General features: G+C 36.2%; 1 protein-coding gene across 1 annotated transcript in view; it reads left to right on the forward strand.

The window, feature by feature from the left end:
• OTOGL (otogelin like) overlaps positions 1-14,981 on the forward strand; it is a 134,053-nt gene extending 119,072 nt beyond the window's left edge. The window contains exons 53-59 of the mRNA XM_058673670.1: positions 3,751-3,814; positions 5,128-5,306; positions 5,768-5,872; positions 7,903-8,022; positions 9,188-9,233; positions 13,312-13,391; positions 14,370-14,981. Coding sequence (XP_058529653.1) covers positions 3,751-3,814; positions 5,128-5,306; positions 5,768-5,872; positions 7,903-8,022; positions 9,188-9,233; positions 13,312-13,391; positions 14,370-14,570 — 795 coding nt within the window. The 3' untranslated portion in view covers positions 14,571-14,981. The remainder of the gene's footprint in view (positions 1-3,750; positions 3,815-5,127; positions 5,307-5,767; positions 5,873-7,902; positions 8,023-9,187; positions 9,234-13,311; positions 13,392-14,369) is intronic.
• Positions 14,982-19,005: the final 4,024 nt, after the last annotated feature.

A 19,005-nucleotide genomic window follows, 5' to 3' on the forward strand; every position in this document is an offset into this window, starting at 1 on the left:
CCCAAAGTGGCATATTTGGGGAGGATTTAATGACAAGGATAAGGAATTCAGAAGTGATTTTTTTTGTTTACTCTTTCTGGTTACTTATTCAACCAATGTTGGCTTTTTTATGATTTATTTGTTTTTATTTGAAGGGAAGATTTACAGAGACAGAAGGGGAGACAGACGAGAGAGATCTTCAGTCCATTGATTCATTCCCAAAATGCCCACCATGATCAGAGTTGAGCTGAACCAAGGCCAGGAGCCTGGGACTTCTGGGTCTTTCATGTGAGTGGGAGGAGCCCAAGCACATGTGAGTGGGAGGAGCCCATCTTACACTGCTGTCCCAGGCCATTAGCAGGAAGCTGGACAAGAAGTTGAGCAGCCAGGACTTGAACTGATGACCATATAGGATGCCAGTATGGCAGAGGGAGGCTTAACTCACTACGCCTTGGCACTGGCCCCTCAATCAGCATTCATTGAAAACCATTTATGTGAGATCATTGTGCTAGATCCTTGCAGAAGTCCAAATCTATTCTGAGAATTTCAGTGCAGATTCAATAAAAGGGGAGATGAAAAGTGTTCTGCATATGATGGGACTTCATATCAAAATGGTGCTTGAGGGAGAAGACATGACTCATCCTTTATAGCACAGTGTGGGCAGTAAAGCATTAGTAGTAGGCAGGAGGTCAGCAAAGAGACTGTAATAATTACTGAATGAGGACCTTGATATGTGGTGGTTTAGGTAATTGGAGAGGTTGAATTTCAAATGGAGGAGGGGGATATTGCTAATAGAATATCCTTTGTAACCTGTTAAAGCAATGAAGTGTGTATGTGTGTGTGTGTGTGTGAGAGAGAGAGAGAGAGAGAGAGAGAGAGAGAGAGAGAGAAAGAGAGACAGAGTGAGACAGAGAGAGAGAAGAAAGAAATACTTAAAAACATCTGCCTGTCATAAGCTTTGCATACCATGAGTTCAAGATTATTGGCTAGGTCCTTGGGCAGTCTGATTAACAGAGAGACTGCTCATAGCAGATACCCTGGGACCCTGTATCCTTTATAGATACTGGTTTGAGTTCTGGCTGCCTCTCTTTTGATCCAACTCCCTGATAATGTTAAGGGAAAGCAGCAGAAAATAGCCTAAGTTATTGGCCTGTCCACCCACACTGGAGACCCACATTGAGGTTTCTGGCTTTGGCCTGGCCAAACCCTGCTCACTGTAGCAATCTGGGGAGTGACTGCAAAGATTCTCTCTTTCTGTCACGCACTCCTTCTCTCTTTGTCTCTCTGTGTCTCTCTGCAATCCTACTTTTCAAATAAATAAGTATTTTTTTAAATGTAATTAAGAGGCATACACACAAAAACCTGTGCCTAATTTCCCATAGCACTACCGTTCAGAGTTGTCAGAAAGTGAAAATTGCCCAAGGCGACTTCATTATTGATCTTAAAGTAGAGGATTACTTATTTGGGAATAAAAGAATACTATTGCATTTGACATGTTATTAAGAATTGGTTGAATAATTAAGGAGACAGCTCCTCCAGATGAAATTGGATATTTATCAGATTAATATGGTAACTAAATGTGTGGGAAAACATCAAAGGAAATAAAACAATGAAGGGAAAATAAAAATGTTAAGTCTAGACTGGAGAGGAAAGGTGAACATTGTGACTTTAACTGTTACAAAGTTGTTGAGTAAGTGACCTAAAAGTCTTGGCACCAACATAATACTCTTTCCTCTTTGAAGAAGCTTATGCACTTGGAGAATTTGTTATTATTATTTTTAATTTCATTGTTTGAACATTTGATTTCCAACATGGTTAGAGTTGTGTACTGACTAAAAGCCTGAATATCAAATGAAACTACAACTTGTACCATAAAAAGATATTAGCACCACAGTAAAAGTGTATTTTAGCATGACTGTATCTGAAGGATTTGTTGTGTAGATAATAAAACTAATTTTATTACTGATACCAAAAAAAAAAAGCCACACTCAGGACTGTTCCTTAAAATATGATTCTTGCAGCTTTTTTCTTCATTTGAATTGTTTTGTTTATCTAAGGTCAACGAATTTCATGTGTTTTACAATACAATTTTAGTGATACTTTCCACTCTATTCTTCTTACATGCATTCCCCACCCTTATTTTTTTAAAAATTTTTACAATGGCACTTTTCATTCAATTTGGAATTACAGGCGTAACAATACTGAATAAAGAATTCAACAAATAGTAAGTGGGAAAGAAAACACTGATCCTTACATGTGAAGACAAAGGCTATTAAAAATAATCAAATCTCGGAATGTCGATTTTGCTCATAAAAGTTTCATTGTTTTGTACTCTATGTGTCAGTTACTGCAGAACAAGGAAGACATATGATATCTCTTATTTGGCCTGGCTTACTTCCCTAAGCATAAGGATTTTGCACTCACATGGAAGATTCTATAGTCTTCCAGATCAAGGTTATGTTGTAAAACACTCTGCTTACTCAACCGTTAGCAGGCCAGTCACTGACCTTAGAGAGGTGAAAGAAAGCAGTTTGTCCTGCAGTGCACAAAGCAAGGAGCTGGCATCTATTGCTCCATTCTTGAACTCCCCCAAGGTTTAAGGTTGGAAATCTTAGCGGTTGAAATCGCAGCTGAGCAGTGTGTGTGTCCAGCTCGTGTGCAGGTGCCTGGTTGGTCATTATTGCTGCCATCTTTCTCTTGACTTGTCAGATAAGTTGCTTGTTCTTCTGAAATTATCATGATGGCATAGTGTGCTCCAACCCATTTGGTGTATATGGTGGGCTGATGTTTTGTTTGTTCAGCTGGGGAATGAAGTCCCACTGAAGTGACTCGACTTAAAGCTTAGAATCAATGCATCAACTACAGATGTGATAATTGAATTTTGTAATCTAGTTTTGTAAGGTGAGAATGACCTTTGTGCTACTTCCTTGACTTTGTGTGTAAAGCTTTAGTAAGTGCTTGGCTTGTAATGGTAAAAGTGAAGATGGAGCAACCACAAGTTAAGGGAAGGTGACTGGGGTCTGATGAAGTCTGCGTTAAAGGCAATAGGGCTGTATCTCTTACCCAGCACTTTGACTGGGAGGCCCTGTTTAAGCTCTTTTAATACTACTCATTTATTTCTTCTCAGCAATCTAAGGGAAAGGTAAGGTCATTTACCTCATGTTGCACGTGAGGGAAGTGAGGCAGAGACTGGTTAAGAAATGTGCTTTAGATTACACAACTCATAAAAAGCAACACCAGAATCAACACAAAGGCACCCTTATTCTAGAGGTTTTGGCACTGGCTGTTAAGCTAAATTCTGTTCTTGCACTGCTGGGGCACCCTTGCTTGGGTGCAGACATCCAAGCCCAGGACCACTCTGTAGAGTGGAGCCAGAACATATTCATCAAGCAGAGATTTCAAGGTCAACAAGAGTTTTCTTATGTCTAAGTGCCCTCCAGAAGCTCAGGGTCCAGGCAAGATAATTTCAGTTAGAATGGCCAGACTAACTATCTCTGCACCTTCTCTGCTTTGATTGTTAAAGAAATTGAAATTTAGAGAAACTGGCTTTAGAGTGATGCATAGTCAACATTATTCATTGTGAATATTAATGGCAGACTATTAATTATGTGACAATGGATTAATCCAAACCTATTCAGTAATAAATATTTAGTCAGCATGTGTTGTGTCTATGTATGTGGCAAGGTACTTAGGAGATGCCAAATGTGTATTTTTGCAATTATTGTAATAAACTGTGTTTTAAGTTGTATCATAATAATGTCTTCCTGATAGGGGGAATTCACTACAGAAGACCACAACTTTCGGAGCGAGTGTGGATGTGTACAGTATGTCTGTGGTACGTATGACTTTTTTTTTTTGTAGTTTTAAACAATTTTAAACAATAAATAATAGTGGCAGTATATAGATAGTAGTACATGTTATTCACTATTCATATCTTTAAATTGCTTTTTGAACTATCTATTGTATATATTAAGTCATTTTACAGTGTTTGAGTAAACAAAAACACTATTATGTTTCAGTTTGTTCTTTTGTGATATTTTCAAGTATTCTGAAAATTTTGCTAATTGCTAAAAAAATGAATTTTTTCCATGAAGTTTTACAGATTTTTCTTAAAGCTCTTACTACGACTGTTTTTAACTTTTAAAAATGGACTGTTTCTGTAATAATGATCATAGTTTTCCTCATTGTTTTGTTATAGTCCATTTTAATTTATTATACTGTAAAATTAATCATCTTCATCTTTTTAAAAAAGATTTATTTTATTTTTATTGGAAAGTCAGATATACAGAGAGGAGGAAAGACAGAGAGGAAGATCTTCTGTCCAATGAGTCACTCCTCAAGTGGCCACAGTGGCTAGAGCTGCACTGATCTGAAGCCAGAAGCCCTGAGACCTTCCAGGTCTCCCATGTGGGTGGAGGGTCCCAAGGCTTTAGGCCGTCCTCTACTGCTTTCCCGGGCCCTAAGCAGGGAGCTGGCTGGGAAGTGGGGCTGCTGGGATTAGAACCTGTGCCCATATGGGATTCTGGTATGTGAAGACGAGGACTTTAGCCACTAGGCTGCTGTGCCAGGCTCCTCCGTCTTCATCTTAAGTAATAGTAAGCTGTTGTTGATTGGGTTGAAATTTTAGCATTTTAAAAGAAAGAAGGTGGTTTGAAAATATATAGCTTTAAAGCCAGCTACTACTCCCATGAATAATGATTCACATGAAAGCTTATTTTGCAGAACTAGAAATTTAAACATTCCCTAAAGATACTAAAAATCGTGAAATGCTACATGCTGCCTTTGTCAGCCCTCATGAAGAGGCTTATTTCTATTGAATTCAGTCTCACTTACCTCCACCTCCAACAGTAGTCTTGTTTTGATCTTGAAGAGTGAGAAGCAAGCATCTTGCCCTTGCTTGAGATCTCATCTGGAACCTGCTTTCAAATGTAACTTGTGGTGGAAGCGCAGATTGACTTTGTATTTTATGCTATGTATAACATTCTTCATTAAGTAAACTCTTTGCTTATTAATGGTATGTCAAGGTACTGATCTTTATATTGATTTTGAAAAATGTCTATGTCACAGTAACAACATAAATTTAAATATAATCCATTGAGCCAAAACTCAGTGTGATAATTTCCCTCTTGACTTAACTGTCTATTTTAGAAAAGGATGATGTGTGTGTGTTTCAAGAAGTATCAGTCTTGAGTCCTGGACAATCTATGATAAAGCATTTGGAAGGAGACTTCTGTTATACAGTAGATTGCCTAGAAGAAAAAGATAACCAGACAGGTTTTCATATTTTGAATTTTACAATGGTGAATTGCTCAAAAGAATGTGATGTGGTAAGTATACTTTATGAATAATTTCGGTGAGAATTAATGTAACCAAAAGTGATAGCTGTGGAAATTGAAGTCACGAATACCCCAATGAGTTGAAAGTATATACTCAAATAGTTCTTGGACATTCTGTTATTTTATAATCTCTGCTATGCATACTTTCACATCTTTGTGCATGACCTTGAGCTTTAAGCCATTATTGGCAGCATGGCCAACTTGCTTACCCTGCATTGTTAACGTTAGCTTCATGAATCTTGGCTCTGAGATATAAAGGTTAACATCTACTTCATTTCCAATACAGCTATATAAAGTCAATTATTGTTTGAAATTCCTCAAGTGCAGCCTTAGAATGCTTACAGCCATTTAGACAGAGTGTATTCCTGTGGTGGGAAGCACCTCCAGAATGAATGAATCCAGTGCATTGATATTGTTCTATGGCTAATTCCATGTACTTTCTGTAAATGCAGCACCAGCTATATACCCCATCCACAAGTGATTATGATTGCTGTGGTAGCTGCAAAAATGTATCCTGCAAATTTCAGATGGAAAACGGAACATCAGTTGTATATGAGGTACTAATTATGTGTTCTTCAAGATGTGTTCCTGGGAAAGTAGCTCTCTGTGATACTTTCTGAAAGATATTCTTGACTCAATTAGTCTGGAAAATTTATCACACACACACATATCTCTCCTAAATAGAACAGACACACTTACATACAGTACATTTTCAATGCATGAAAGTTATATTTATTACACTTTAAAATACCTTATAATTTATATTGTAAAGAAGTATGTTTAACTTGTTTTTAAATTTCTGTTTTTTTTTAAGTTCTTTTTTGTGGTTATCATATCTTTACCTTTCCCCCAAATCTTCATTTATAATGAATAGCTGTGGGAAATGCTGATTTCTTGTCATTGCATGAAAAAAAGAACAGCTATTTTTCTTTCACATAAATTAGATTTTGTCATATTATGTTTTCTGAAATTGAGTATTTTACATTCTTTTACACCTAGATGTACAGATCTTTTTGAAGTGAGGTTCATAGCATATTCAAAATTATTCTTAAATTCTGATAATGTCTAGGAAAAAGAAATGATCTTGCACATGAAATCTTTCACTTGTACACAAAGACTCTTCAGACCATGTTTTGACGGGTATGATTAAAATATGTATCAACACAGTCCAAAAATGAGATAATGATTATTTCAACTGCCTTTATTTTTTTAATGGGAATTTTGAAATCAGGAAAAATCTAAACAGTTCATGTATCTAAACATTAAAAAAAATAGGAATAGATTTAAAAATAACAAGATACATAAAATTAGAACTGTAAGTCATTAAGGCTACCATCCAAATATTTTTAAAAACTGTTTTGGTAATAAGGGAGTGGAAGGAAGATCAAACAATTCTCAAGAAAGGAAATAAGAGGATTTGCCATTAGGTGAATATTAGGAAATATAAAGTAAGACTTTTGACATATGACCAGATTACATGTTGAATGTTCTTAATGGAAGCAGGCATCTTGTTTCCTCTCTCCTCTCTGTTGCTTTCTTTCACATTGATATCTCAGTTCTAGCATGAAAACTTACATGTTGGAACACTTAATAATATATAATATATAAACATATTTAATATTTTATGTATTAATACATAAATATAATACATAATATTAATGCTATATTTATGTATTATATGTATTTTTATATAATATGTAAAATTATTTTAGTTACATTTTAATTATTTCAGATGAATTTAGGGATGTTTGCAAGTGGGGCATTTTACATTACATTTCATGATTTTACTTTGTATTTTTTTTAAGATTATTTATTTTTATAGGAAAGGCAGATTTACAGAGAGATGGAGAGACACATAAAAAATGGTCTTCCATTCTGGTTCACTCCCCAAATGGCCTCAATTGCTGCAGCTGAGCCAATCCATAGTCAGGAGCTAGGAACTTCTTTTGGGTCTCCTACACAGGTACTGGATCCCAAAGCTTGGTAGCTACCCCCCACTGATTTCCAGGCCATGATCAGGGAACTGGATTATAAGTGGAGCATCCAGGACATGAACCGGAGCCCTTATGGGGTACAAGCACTAGCAGGTGGAGGATTAGCCAGTTGAGTCACCGTACCAGCTGCTGACTTTAATTTCTTAAGTAGAACAGAAAATATTCCACTTACGAAATATAGTTGGGTCTGGCATGGTAGCCCAATGGTTAAATTTTCACCTTGCAACCACTAGGGTCCCATATGGGTGCTGGTGTGTGTCCCAGCTGTTACATCCCATCCAGCTCCCTGCTAGTGGCCTGGGTAAAGCAGTAGAAGATGGCCCAAAGCCTTGAGACCCTGCACCTGTGTGGGAGTTCCAGAAGAAGCTCCTGGCTCCTGGTTTCAGATCAGCTTAGTTCCAGTCACTGTGGCCGCTTGGCATGTGAACCAACAGACAGAAGATCTTTCCCTCTCTGCTTCTCCTTCTCTCTGTAAATCTACCTTTTTAGTAAAATAATAATAATAACACATTCATACATACATACATCTTTAAGAAAAAGAAACATAGCAAATTGTGATATGCAAATCAGTAACCTTTGTCTTTCCTTTTTAGGAAGGGAGTACCTGGCATTACAATTGCACCACATATGAATGTGTTAAGACTGATGAGGGGACACTGATTCTGAGCTACAGCATGGTCTGTCCCCCCTTCAATGAGACTGAATGTAAAATGGTTTGTATTTGGTTGTAGCTAAGAAAATCTGCCTTAAACATAATTTAGAAAACGCACATAAATATGTTTTCCAAGTTCAAAGTTATAAGGTGGCTTATTTATTAGAGTGAATGTTTTCTTTGCACATATAAAAACACTCTGTCATACTCTCTTGGCTTGTGCTCCAGATTTGGCTCTCAGATCCAAGGATTGCTGGAGAATCATTGGGCCAACAGGCCTACCTTCCCCAGAAATCAATCAGATATAAGTCAGTTTTCTTTCTTAAATCAACAGTTAGGTTTATGATGGCATCTGCCGTATGAGGCATGGAAGCCCAAGTAACATTTTTTGTAACTTCTCTGGAAGAAGTTACTAAGGAACTCAGCAAAAGTCTGCAGCATTGCCAGCCCGCTGGTTCTGACTAACCAATTTAACCAATTTTCTAATATCAGAACAGAATCTATTGGGAGAGTAGATATTTTTAAGGTGATGTAATTCATATTTGAAAAATCTTTATGGTTTTAATTATTTAGGATGTAATAATCTTTGCTACAAGCTTGTTCAGTTATGAAGAGAAATAGCATATTTCATTGATTTTTTTCAAGATGTATCCTTCTAATGATGATGGCTGATAGCTAGCCACAATGTTTGTAAATGTAGTTACATATCAGCTATGGAAAGAAATGTGGCCTCAACTTATTTCATAGATTCATTATTATAGAGTAGATCATTCCTTTACTTGAATTACAATTAGCAAGTCATTAGACTAGAGTCATCTTTCAGTTATGGAATTTTTGATTAATAAAATATTGAAGAAAAAGTGATGGCATTTCAACATAAAGTTATATTGAGACTCTCAAACTTTCGCTTAGGTTATTTCAAAGAATTAAAAAATATATAATGATCCCTGTTTAAAATAAAGATACTTTGTTCAGGCGAAAAATATTCTAAGGCATTTTGAAGATGTGTTTTTAAGTAATGTTTTTGTTCTTTTTTCATAATTTTAAGCAAAAAATTTTAATTTCAAAGCAAATTTATATTAGAAATAAATTCCATTCATCTCCTTACAGAGGCTTTGGAATATTTGATAAAAGTATGAGGAAAGTTAGTTTGCAATTTCTAAGTCCAAGAAGAAATAGATCAATGTTGCATTTTTAAACCGTCCCTTTTCTCTCTCTTTCTCTAGAATGAAGGAATTGTAACACTTTATAATGAAGGCTGTTGCAAAATCTGTAAGTGAAAACACCTCCCATGTACTATTAGACTAGACTTCCCTGCTCATGGTGATTCTAAGATTCAGTAACTGTGATGCAGGAGAAAAAACATTTTATAGATGCATTTTGAGGCATGTGTTGTGTCATGGTTGATAACTTATTTTAGTTTCAGCATCTGGAGTGTGAGTAAAGTACTTTCAATTTAGTCCAATTTTTAATTTAAGTGTTGGAAATTTCCTTACTATGGCATGTCTGAAAATATTGAATGGATTTTAATGTTGAATTGGATTTTAATGCGTTTTAAGTTTTAAAATGCCCTATGACCAAAATTACTTAGAAATGTTAAGGTACACAAAGTTAATTAGTTTGAGAGCTGCATTATGTAAAGGAAATGTAAAATACAGTACTTTTCCTTCTATTTGAACAAGTCTATGATTCTGCACAATACATTTAGAAAATACCTCTGAGTGAATTACATATAAAAATAACATAGGAAGGTTGCCATAGTTATTTTCATAATTGATGTTGTGTGATAACATACTTTCTATTAGCATAAATGATAAATTCAATTTCATATTGATTAAGAGTGATTTTAAGGACTGAAACAGAATAGAGAGACACTCATACAACCATTTTTAAAGTACTTATATCTTGTATTAGTAAAAAATAGGAATTCTAAGGAAACTTCAGACAAAAATGTAAAACAGTTTAGGTCAATAATGTCAAGATGTAAAGTTTAATTCTTAGATACAAACTGTATTTCTCAAATGAGATTTCAAAACTTCCTGTGCACTGGGGTGAGTCCAGTAAGTCTGTAAGAGTTGCGTTCTTTACGAAGAGCGCTAAGCCATATTGAACATAATATTACCACGTATTATGTATTGATACAACATGTTAACACACAATTGAACTTAATAAAAGCGTCTAGATCAGAAAGTCTTCTTAATTTTCCATGTATTATTTATTCCTCACACAAGTTCAGTGAAGTGAGTTCTGAAAAATATCCCAATTTTAACTTTAAAGAAGTTAAGTAACCTGTCCAACTTCTATCACTTGTAAAGGGTGTTTTTGGAACCCAGCACCAAAATTTCAAAGCTTGCCTCTTACCGACTCATGATATTTGGGGAAAAAACATGAATAAATATTAGCAGAAGGCAGAGATGCACTCTGCTGATCAAAAGGCCGAGTTCCCATTCACCTAGTGTGTGGAACACAAGTGCAACGTTGACATATGTTCAATAAGCTAAAAAGGCCCAGCATAAGGTGGTCCAATGGCTAAATGATCAGTGTTTTAGCTTGCTGGGCTATTGTAATAACAGACTACCAAGTGAGTCCTTGAAACAACAGAAATTCACTGTGTTGTAAATCACAGGTTAGAAAATCTAAAAACAAGCTTTTGGGAAGAATTAGTTCTCTCTGAGGGCAGTCTAGCTTGTAGATAGCCCTCTGAAGGTATACATGTTCTCTCTCCTTGTATGTCTGTGACTGTATGTTTCCCCTGTTTACGAGGACATCTGTCACATTGGATTATGGCCTCACTAGACATCTCATTGTCACTTGGTTTCCTCAGTACCAACGTTTTTGACCAAATAATATTACATTCTAGGGTCTATAGGGATTTTGAAAGTCACCATTCAACCCATAACAATTTCATTGCTGACACTTTATGGGTTATATAACGCTTCATATACATTCTTGATTTCTGGGACTCTTAGACCACAATAACTTAAAAAACTGTGGTCCATTAGAAATCAGTAAATTATCATTCAGTATCATGTGAATCAAGTGTATACCAAGTATTCATTGTATGAAAAACTCAAGAAGCAGAATTTACCCTGGAATTTGAGGAAGTTTAGATTTTATAATCTCACTTTCCTTTCCTTCTGCTTCCTCAGAATCTAGGCTATCTCTTATATATTAGCTGCAGACATAGAGACTTATGTCAATATGAAGACCCTGACTTTCATTGCTCCACATTGATTATCAGAGATGTAAGTGTTTAGGTTGTATCAGAGTAGATGGAGAAACCTATGTGCTTAGTCATGTACCACTTACTGCCTGCCACACAATGATGTTCTCTATTGTGAATACTGTAGACAGGATCACAGATACCCCTCAGTTCTGGGAGGTGAATATGGTTTTCCCCGCAGATGAGAAAATGAAGATTCAAGAAAGTTGATTTCCCTAGTCAGGAATGAGTGTCAGACCATATATCTGGACCTTGGGACTCATAACTCTGCCATGCTCTTTCACCTGTAAGAATTACAGCAAGCCAACTTGGTTTTACTTAGCTCATGTGTAAGGACTTGGAAGCAGCTCCTGTTAATTCTATTGCTAGGACCCTTGTCTGTGGGCTTTGCTTTTGAGTAATCAGGCTATGTTGCAGAGATTGTGAGCACTGTGCTGTGCTAAGCCAAATGTGTTAGAGTAAAGTCTTTCAGCGATGGAAAGGAACTGCCTCTTGGTACAAATTCAACTATTTGTTTGTTCATTGTACCCATGAAGTTATCACACAGGTGTTCACTGGGCGCATACATGTTGCAGACACCCCTTTAGGCACTGGGACTGTAAGAGTGAATGAAGCAGTATCTGCATGGGGCAGTTCTTATTATCCGGAGGAGGAAGAAACAACAAACACACACCTGCATACTAACAGGACAGAAAGTGATCAGCGCCGTAGAGGAAAGAGGGGAGAGCTGGTTTTTAATTTAACTGGATACTTAGTTAACATGTCCATGATGAGGTGTCCTTTTAGAAGAGAATGTGAAGAGTGTCAAAAATCAGAGCAAAGTGCAGCAATAGCAGTAGTGAAGGGAAGAAGGTGCTAGAAAGAATATAGTATGAGGTACAGGGAATGGCAAAGCTGATTTCCTTCTTGACTATTCCTTCTTAAACTTACATGGGAGAAGACAGGCTAATTGGTTGCAGCACCGGAAAAAGGCACAACGCAGCCGAAACCGCACTGATTTGAGCTAAGCTATACTTGAGTGGAAAATAAAGAGAATGAACCAAACTGGGAAGAGATGAGATAAAACATGTATTAAGATGGACAGAGTAATGAACTGGACAAGGGCTGCTAATATGCCCTGGGAGAAGAACTTGGGTGACATTTGAGTTCAGCAGTTTGGAGATTATGGGCAAACTGGACAAAGTTTAATTTTAGGCATACTAAGCCTACCTTCAGCCAGAGTAGTTTAATTTTAGCTATCTTATACGTTAGAATTTTGGATAAACGTTCATGTTAACCAAGGATTTCATGGCTGAACACACTTAGAAAGTTAGTGATATAATATACCTGTTTGCAAACATGAAAACTTCAGCAGGATGATTTCGTGATTTTCCTAGAATGACACAGTAAGTTTTAGTAACCAAACGAGATTAGACACTTAGCCTTTGGCACCCTGTTGCAGGAGTTACAACCACTAGCACAGAACAGAAAATATGCCCAGCATATTCTGGAGTGCAGTTATTAAGTGAAGGTCTGCCACACACAACACATAATATATCATTGCTGAACATAAAGTGTTTTTATTTGTAATTTTTCTAAAAGGTCAATTCAGAGATATAAAGCCAAATGTGAGTCATCCATACATTTGAATATGATTGGTAAGAAATTCAGTTATATCTTTGGACTAACCTACATCAATATCCATTAGATAATATAGTTTTTACATATTTTACATATTTTACATCTCTTTTCATTTAATATTGATGTATACATATACTTACATAATTACTATGTATATATTTATTTATACCTATTGAACTTCACTCCAAAAATTATTTTACACGTACGTGTAAACCATATACAGATTGATACAGCATTACAGGTGTGAATTTTTCATGTGATTATGACACGTACTGGAAAACAATAAGATCAAAGGCAAGTATAAATGTAATGCTAGAAAATATTATTTATAAAATAAAAGTACATTATACATAATATAGGTAAGAGTGAAATTTGAAAAACCTTTTGATACTAAAATATGCTTTAAGTAAATATATCAGTTTTAAAATTTAATTGTATCCATATGTTCGAGTTAATTAACTATTTAAATTAGGCCTTTTGGTGAATCAATAATCTGTGTTTTGTTAGGCAAACGGGAAGAAAGAATGTGCCAGAAAGTGATCATTAAATCTGTAATAAGGAAACAGGATTGTGTAAGCCGAAGCTCCGTAAGTAGAAACGTTATATTGTCACATAGCATGCATCTTTCCAGAAGTATTTGTGTTCCAATACTGACATTTTTATAAGCCAACAAAATGTCAACATTTACAGTATTTAACTTTGAAGTTCTTTCTACATTCCAATAAAGTATTTTATTTGTCAATTTTAAAATATTCTAAGCATGAACAACCAATAGTCCTGAATGATAATTGTAATCTGTGGGGGAGGGAGAAATTGGATCTAGATATATTTGAATCCATAGTCTTAACTATATAATTTTGTTGAGCAAAAAGTAGCTCTAATGATAGCTTTCCTCTTTTAATATGAAGTGTCCAAGGCCCTGATCTACTTGAACCATGGCATAACACAAGTGACCATGACCGCTCTAGATAGCAATTTATTCCATCTACCTGTGAAATGACAAAGTGACAACTTCTTTAGATATCAACTTATTCCATCCATGTCTGCACATTTTGGCCTCAAGTTATAGCAGCATTACTATGGCTGGCATTGCCATGAAATATCTTACTCACTTTTGAAAGTAAGTTTGAGCGTTAAAGTGTTGAGGAAGAAAAAGCCTGTTACTGTTCCCAGACTTCTTAGTGAGAACAAACCATAAATAGTGTTTTTAAAAATTAAAGCAGGGCCCCGCACGATGGCTCAATGGCTAAAATCCTTGTCTTGCACGTGCTGGGATCCCACATGGCGCCAGTCGTGTCCCACTTGCTCCACTTTCCATCCAGCTCCCTGCTTGTGGCCTGAGAAAACAGCAGAGGATGATACAAAGACCTGTGTGGGAGACTCGGAAGAAGCTCCTGGTTTCAGATGGGCTCAGCTCTGGCCTTGCAGCCAGTAGGGAAATAAACCAACAGACAGAAGATTTTTCTCTGTGTCTCTTCTCTCTGTAAATCTGCCTTTCCAATAAAAAGATCTTAAATAATAAATAAAAGTTAAAACACTTATTTTTTCGTTGTCTCCCCTTACAGATAAGTGTTGCATCTTGTGATGGAAAATGTCCATCAGCTACCATATATAACATCAACATGGAAAGTCACCTAAGATTCTGCAAGTGTTGTCGGGAGCACGGAGTGCGAAACTTGACCGTGCCTCTGTATTGCTCAGGAAATGGCACTGAAATTATGTACACTCTCCAAGAACCCATAGACTGCACATGCCAATGGAATTGAACTCATTGTTTCCAAGAACCCTGACAATAGAGTAATGTCAAATACAATGAGTTGATCACTTTTTAGGGACTTAGCAGATTTATATTGCTTAACAGCAATGTATTTAGTGGGTTTTTACGTTATGGCTATTTAACAGTTGGTACAAAATACATACAACTTCAGTGACAGAATTTGTGTTATTGTTTTACTGTGTTGTAGAAAAGCAAATGGGCTGAAACTTTGTAGCTGAAATGCTTTTTTTGCATTTAATTACAACATGGTGCAGATACGGAATATTTTCACTTAAATTAATTTGTAGAATTCCTTCAGTTTCATCCAATAGTTATTTCATTTGCAGTGTCTGCTGTAGCTTTCCAGGTTAGGATTTGCTTAATTTTCCATTACTTAATAAGGTGAGTATGGTAAGTTAAAAGGAGAAAAACAGCCACAAAGAATGCTTAGAGACAGATTGCTGTAGAACTAAGGGATTTGGGATTATTTAAAATCTGAATGGATAGTAACGATGTTTTTGCAAATTCTCCTCATTTTACAGATTTAATAGATAACCAGGAAAGTCATGCCTTGTACATATTAATTAACTAAAACAATACAGTCAATTGTGTTAGATTAATTTCTAGTTTTTTAAAAAAACTGGTTTATGCTGTTTTAATGTGCAGTAAAATATATCTGAGAATCTTTAATTGTAAAGAGTTTGCTTTTGATAGACTTAAAATTTTTAATTCTATTGTGCTTTTTAAAAGCTATACACACACTAATAATTTTTCAATAAAAAGGAGAGGAGAAATATAGCATTGGCTACTAAACAAAGGAGGGAGATCTTGAGCTTTTATTTTTTATACTATCATAACTCTCATTGAAGATGTTTTTGTTATTTAACATTTAGTTGTTGACTCATGGTTGCCTGAGTTTAAGATGTATTTATGTACTGAGTATTAATGCTGTTAATGATGCTGCTTTGCCAATGAAGAATGAAATAAAGTTATGTGAATATATCAATTTTACAATGGAATACTGTACTTTTTAAATGCTGTGTACTTTTTAAATGCTGTGGACATTTACAAGGAATATGCTCTGTGATCCCTGGAAATTCTCCACATTCCTTGCTACCCTTAGTACATGATTTTCTAAGTTTCCTTTTCAGCCAGAAAGAGACAATGCTTTCCATTATGCGACTGTACATCTCAGATGGAGTCAAACATTGATGAGAGAAGAGCAAATCTGGACTGAAAAGCAGGTGCTGGAGCCGGATAGGCAAGGATCATGCTTGAGTAAGGTGACTTATTCCCACATCCTGCTTCCATTTTAAAATCTGTGCTTTCTTGAAATACTGCAACTTACTGAACATTTTGGGCTTTCAGAGCTGCTTAGATTTAGGTAAAGGAATTAATATTAAAATAATATAAAATAATAAATAATAAAAATAATAAAATAATAAAAGTATTTATTGTTGGCAATGCCTGCGTCGCCACGTACTCCGAGCCGAGCGGAGGGACTAGGGTTACAAAAAAGACAGCACACAGTGGACCATTTTGTCAGGAGAATGCCGAATGCGAATATGATCTTCATTGAAATTCCAGGCTTTCTTTTATCCTCTGCCTAGTTCCTCCCAGTGTTTATCCAATCCTCAAGTGGCCACCCTAAATCCCTCAAGTTCCTCCCAGTGTCTATCCAATCCTCAAGTGGCCACCCTAAATCTCTTGAGTTCCTCCCAGTGTCTATCCAATCCTCAAGTGGCCACCCTAAATCCCTCGAGTTCTGCCCAGTGTTTATCCAATCCCTTGGCAGATAACTTGACAAATAGGAAGCAGGAACTTGCGGTTAAGCCAGTGGCTAGATGTATCAGGCCAAAATTGCCCATCCTGTTACCCTCTGAGAAACAAGCTAAGCTGTGGCGTTAATCCTTGGGAGACCGGGGCCTATATAAATGCAAAACCCAAGTGTCTACTTATATAAAAATTGATACACATTGTACTTAATGCATTTCCTTTACCTGCTAACATTTCAATATTCTATATATTCTACTAATATGTAGATTGAATTAAATGCTTTGCAGTATAGAGGCCAGTGTTGTGGCATAATGGTTTAAGCTGCCATCTGCAACATCAAGTCCTGGTCATTCCACTTACACTCAAGCTCCCTGATAATGTGCCTGGGAAAGCAGTGGGATATGGTTCAAGTCTTTGGGCTCCTGCACCCAACTAGCAGACCTTGATGAAGTTCATGGCTCTTGATTCATGGCTTCAACCTGGCCCAGTTACCATTTAGGGAATGAACTAGCCAATGGTTGGCATCCTCACTCTCTCTCCCTCTCTCTTTCTGTCCCTCTTACCCCTTTTCCTTGCTCTCTCTCTTTGTAACTTTTCTTTTACAAATGAATAAATTTTTGAAACTGCTTTGCATGACAAAACCTTAACATATTTCTTAAGGAAAAAAATGTTACGTACCTTATATAGAAGCACATGATGTTGTTTATTGCCCATTTTTATTTCCATACTTGGTAAAATAATTATTAAATTAGGATATTAAGTAATGTTGGAATCTGTTTGTGGGAAAGTGTAAACCTTTTCTTAGAATTTCACAAACACTAAATATAATAGTGCTGGGCACTATCTGAAATGCTTGGAACACTAGCAAAGCAAAACAGATACAGTCAGTCTCTCATGCCAATTACATCCTAATTCCAAAAGCAGGGATTAAGCAGCCAAACCTATGAGAGAGACCAAAGGAGCTACCGGAATACCTGGAATATAATAAAAGAGGAAGGTGACGCTGAAGTCCTCAGAGGGTCCAAATTGGCCTTCAAGGTTGGTGGTCTTAAAATGTGAGAGAAGCTTATTCTTACCTTAGAGTGGGAAAGGTCATTTCTAATTCTGTCTTGATATCCAGGAAGATAAATGAAACAATAAATTTAACAGGGAAAAACAATTTGTCTAGTTAAAAAAAAAGAAGGAAAAACCAAAGATATACTAGGACAGCGTATCACTAACAAAAGCTAATTTACCAGTGTCTAAAGAGTTGCTGAAGACTCACAAAAGGAACAAATTGAGAGCTAGTAGGAAACTGAGCCAGGTACTGATAACTCAAAGAAAAAGGACACACTATTTGACCTTTTTACAGCAAGGATAACTAAGTCAATTTGAATAAAGACATTTCACATTCATTCTAGACTGAAACACAATTCTTCACTTATGAAACTGATAAATTGAAAAATCATAAGTTTAATGAAAGTTTCATTTTTTAAGGCTTTGGGAAGCCAAGCACTTGCATGGTGCATTGGCAGTAGTACAGAATCGCAGACATCCCAAGAAAGACCTTAAAGGTGCCTTCTGGTCTGTCCGAACCATTTAGGAAGTACATCCTGAATGATCACTGCACAAACACAAGCTGGCATCTATGCAATGCCATCAACTGCAGCAGGACCACAACAGGAACGACTCTAATCAACAGGAGTTGAATAAGGTGTCTGAATCCAGCCAGCACTATGTAATGAAAAAGAATTATTTTGTCAGTTATGGGTAATTTACCGAATATATTTTTTAAATGAAATAAAATATAAATATACAATAGTATATGTACTTTGCTAGACTTTATAAAACAAAAGATAAAGAATAAAATATTTACTTGAATTTATGAAGGAAAGTAAACAATGATCCAATAACATGACACAAAAAGATCATAAAGTTGAATCAAATAGATGGATATTAGGATTGGAATAACATTCAGTGTATACTTTAAAATATCTATGGATTTAAATAAAGTGGAAAACTAATATACTAATAGAAATCATACAAATGAGCAGTAGAAGTTGACATGAAATTGTCCAATTTGTTCACCTGAGAAAATAAGAGAGGTCCTCTGAAGTATGTAGTACATAGACAGCGATCTGAGCTATGGGTATGAGTAAACCAATAAAGCATTTCCAAACAAAGAGAACAGAAAATCCTAAGATCTTTTGACAGGAAACAAGTACAGAGCAAGAAACTAACAGGCTAGGTTAGGATTTTTTTTTTTTTTTTTTCATTTTGAGTAATACGGGGCACGTACAAGACAGATTTATTGGGATGCACTGAGAGGTCAAATAAACAATGAAATGATTGAGATACCATTGCTGTAGAGTTTGGGCACGAATGCAGGGGATCTTACATATATAACATAATTGCTGAGTGAGTACTGTATCATGCTCAAAGGTCTCACCCACCCAGCAAGGGAGGGAGAGTCTACAGTGAGAACAGCCCAAGGAGTCAGTATCTTAGGTATCATGCTAGAATGTTAGCTATCTTAGGGGTATCAGGATTGTGCTTGCACCAGTCAGGGTCACTGCTCATCTATCTGAGCTCATGGAACGCTGTCATCCTCTACTCTCATATCAGTTGCTTTGTTTAGTTGACATTTTGGGGAGAGTGGATGATGGATCTTTCCCTCTGGAGGTAAAACC

The sequence above is a fragment of the Ochotona princeps genome, chromosome 15, assembly GCF_030435755.1.
Source record: "Ochotona princeps isolate mOchPri1 chromosome 15, mOchPri1.hap1, whole genome shotgun sequence".
Classification (NCBI taxonomy): domain Eukaryota; kingdom Metazoa; phylum Chordata; class Mammalia; order Lagomorpha; family Ochotonidae; genus Ochotona; species Ochotona princeps.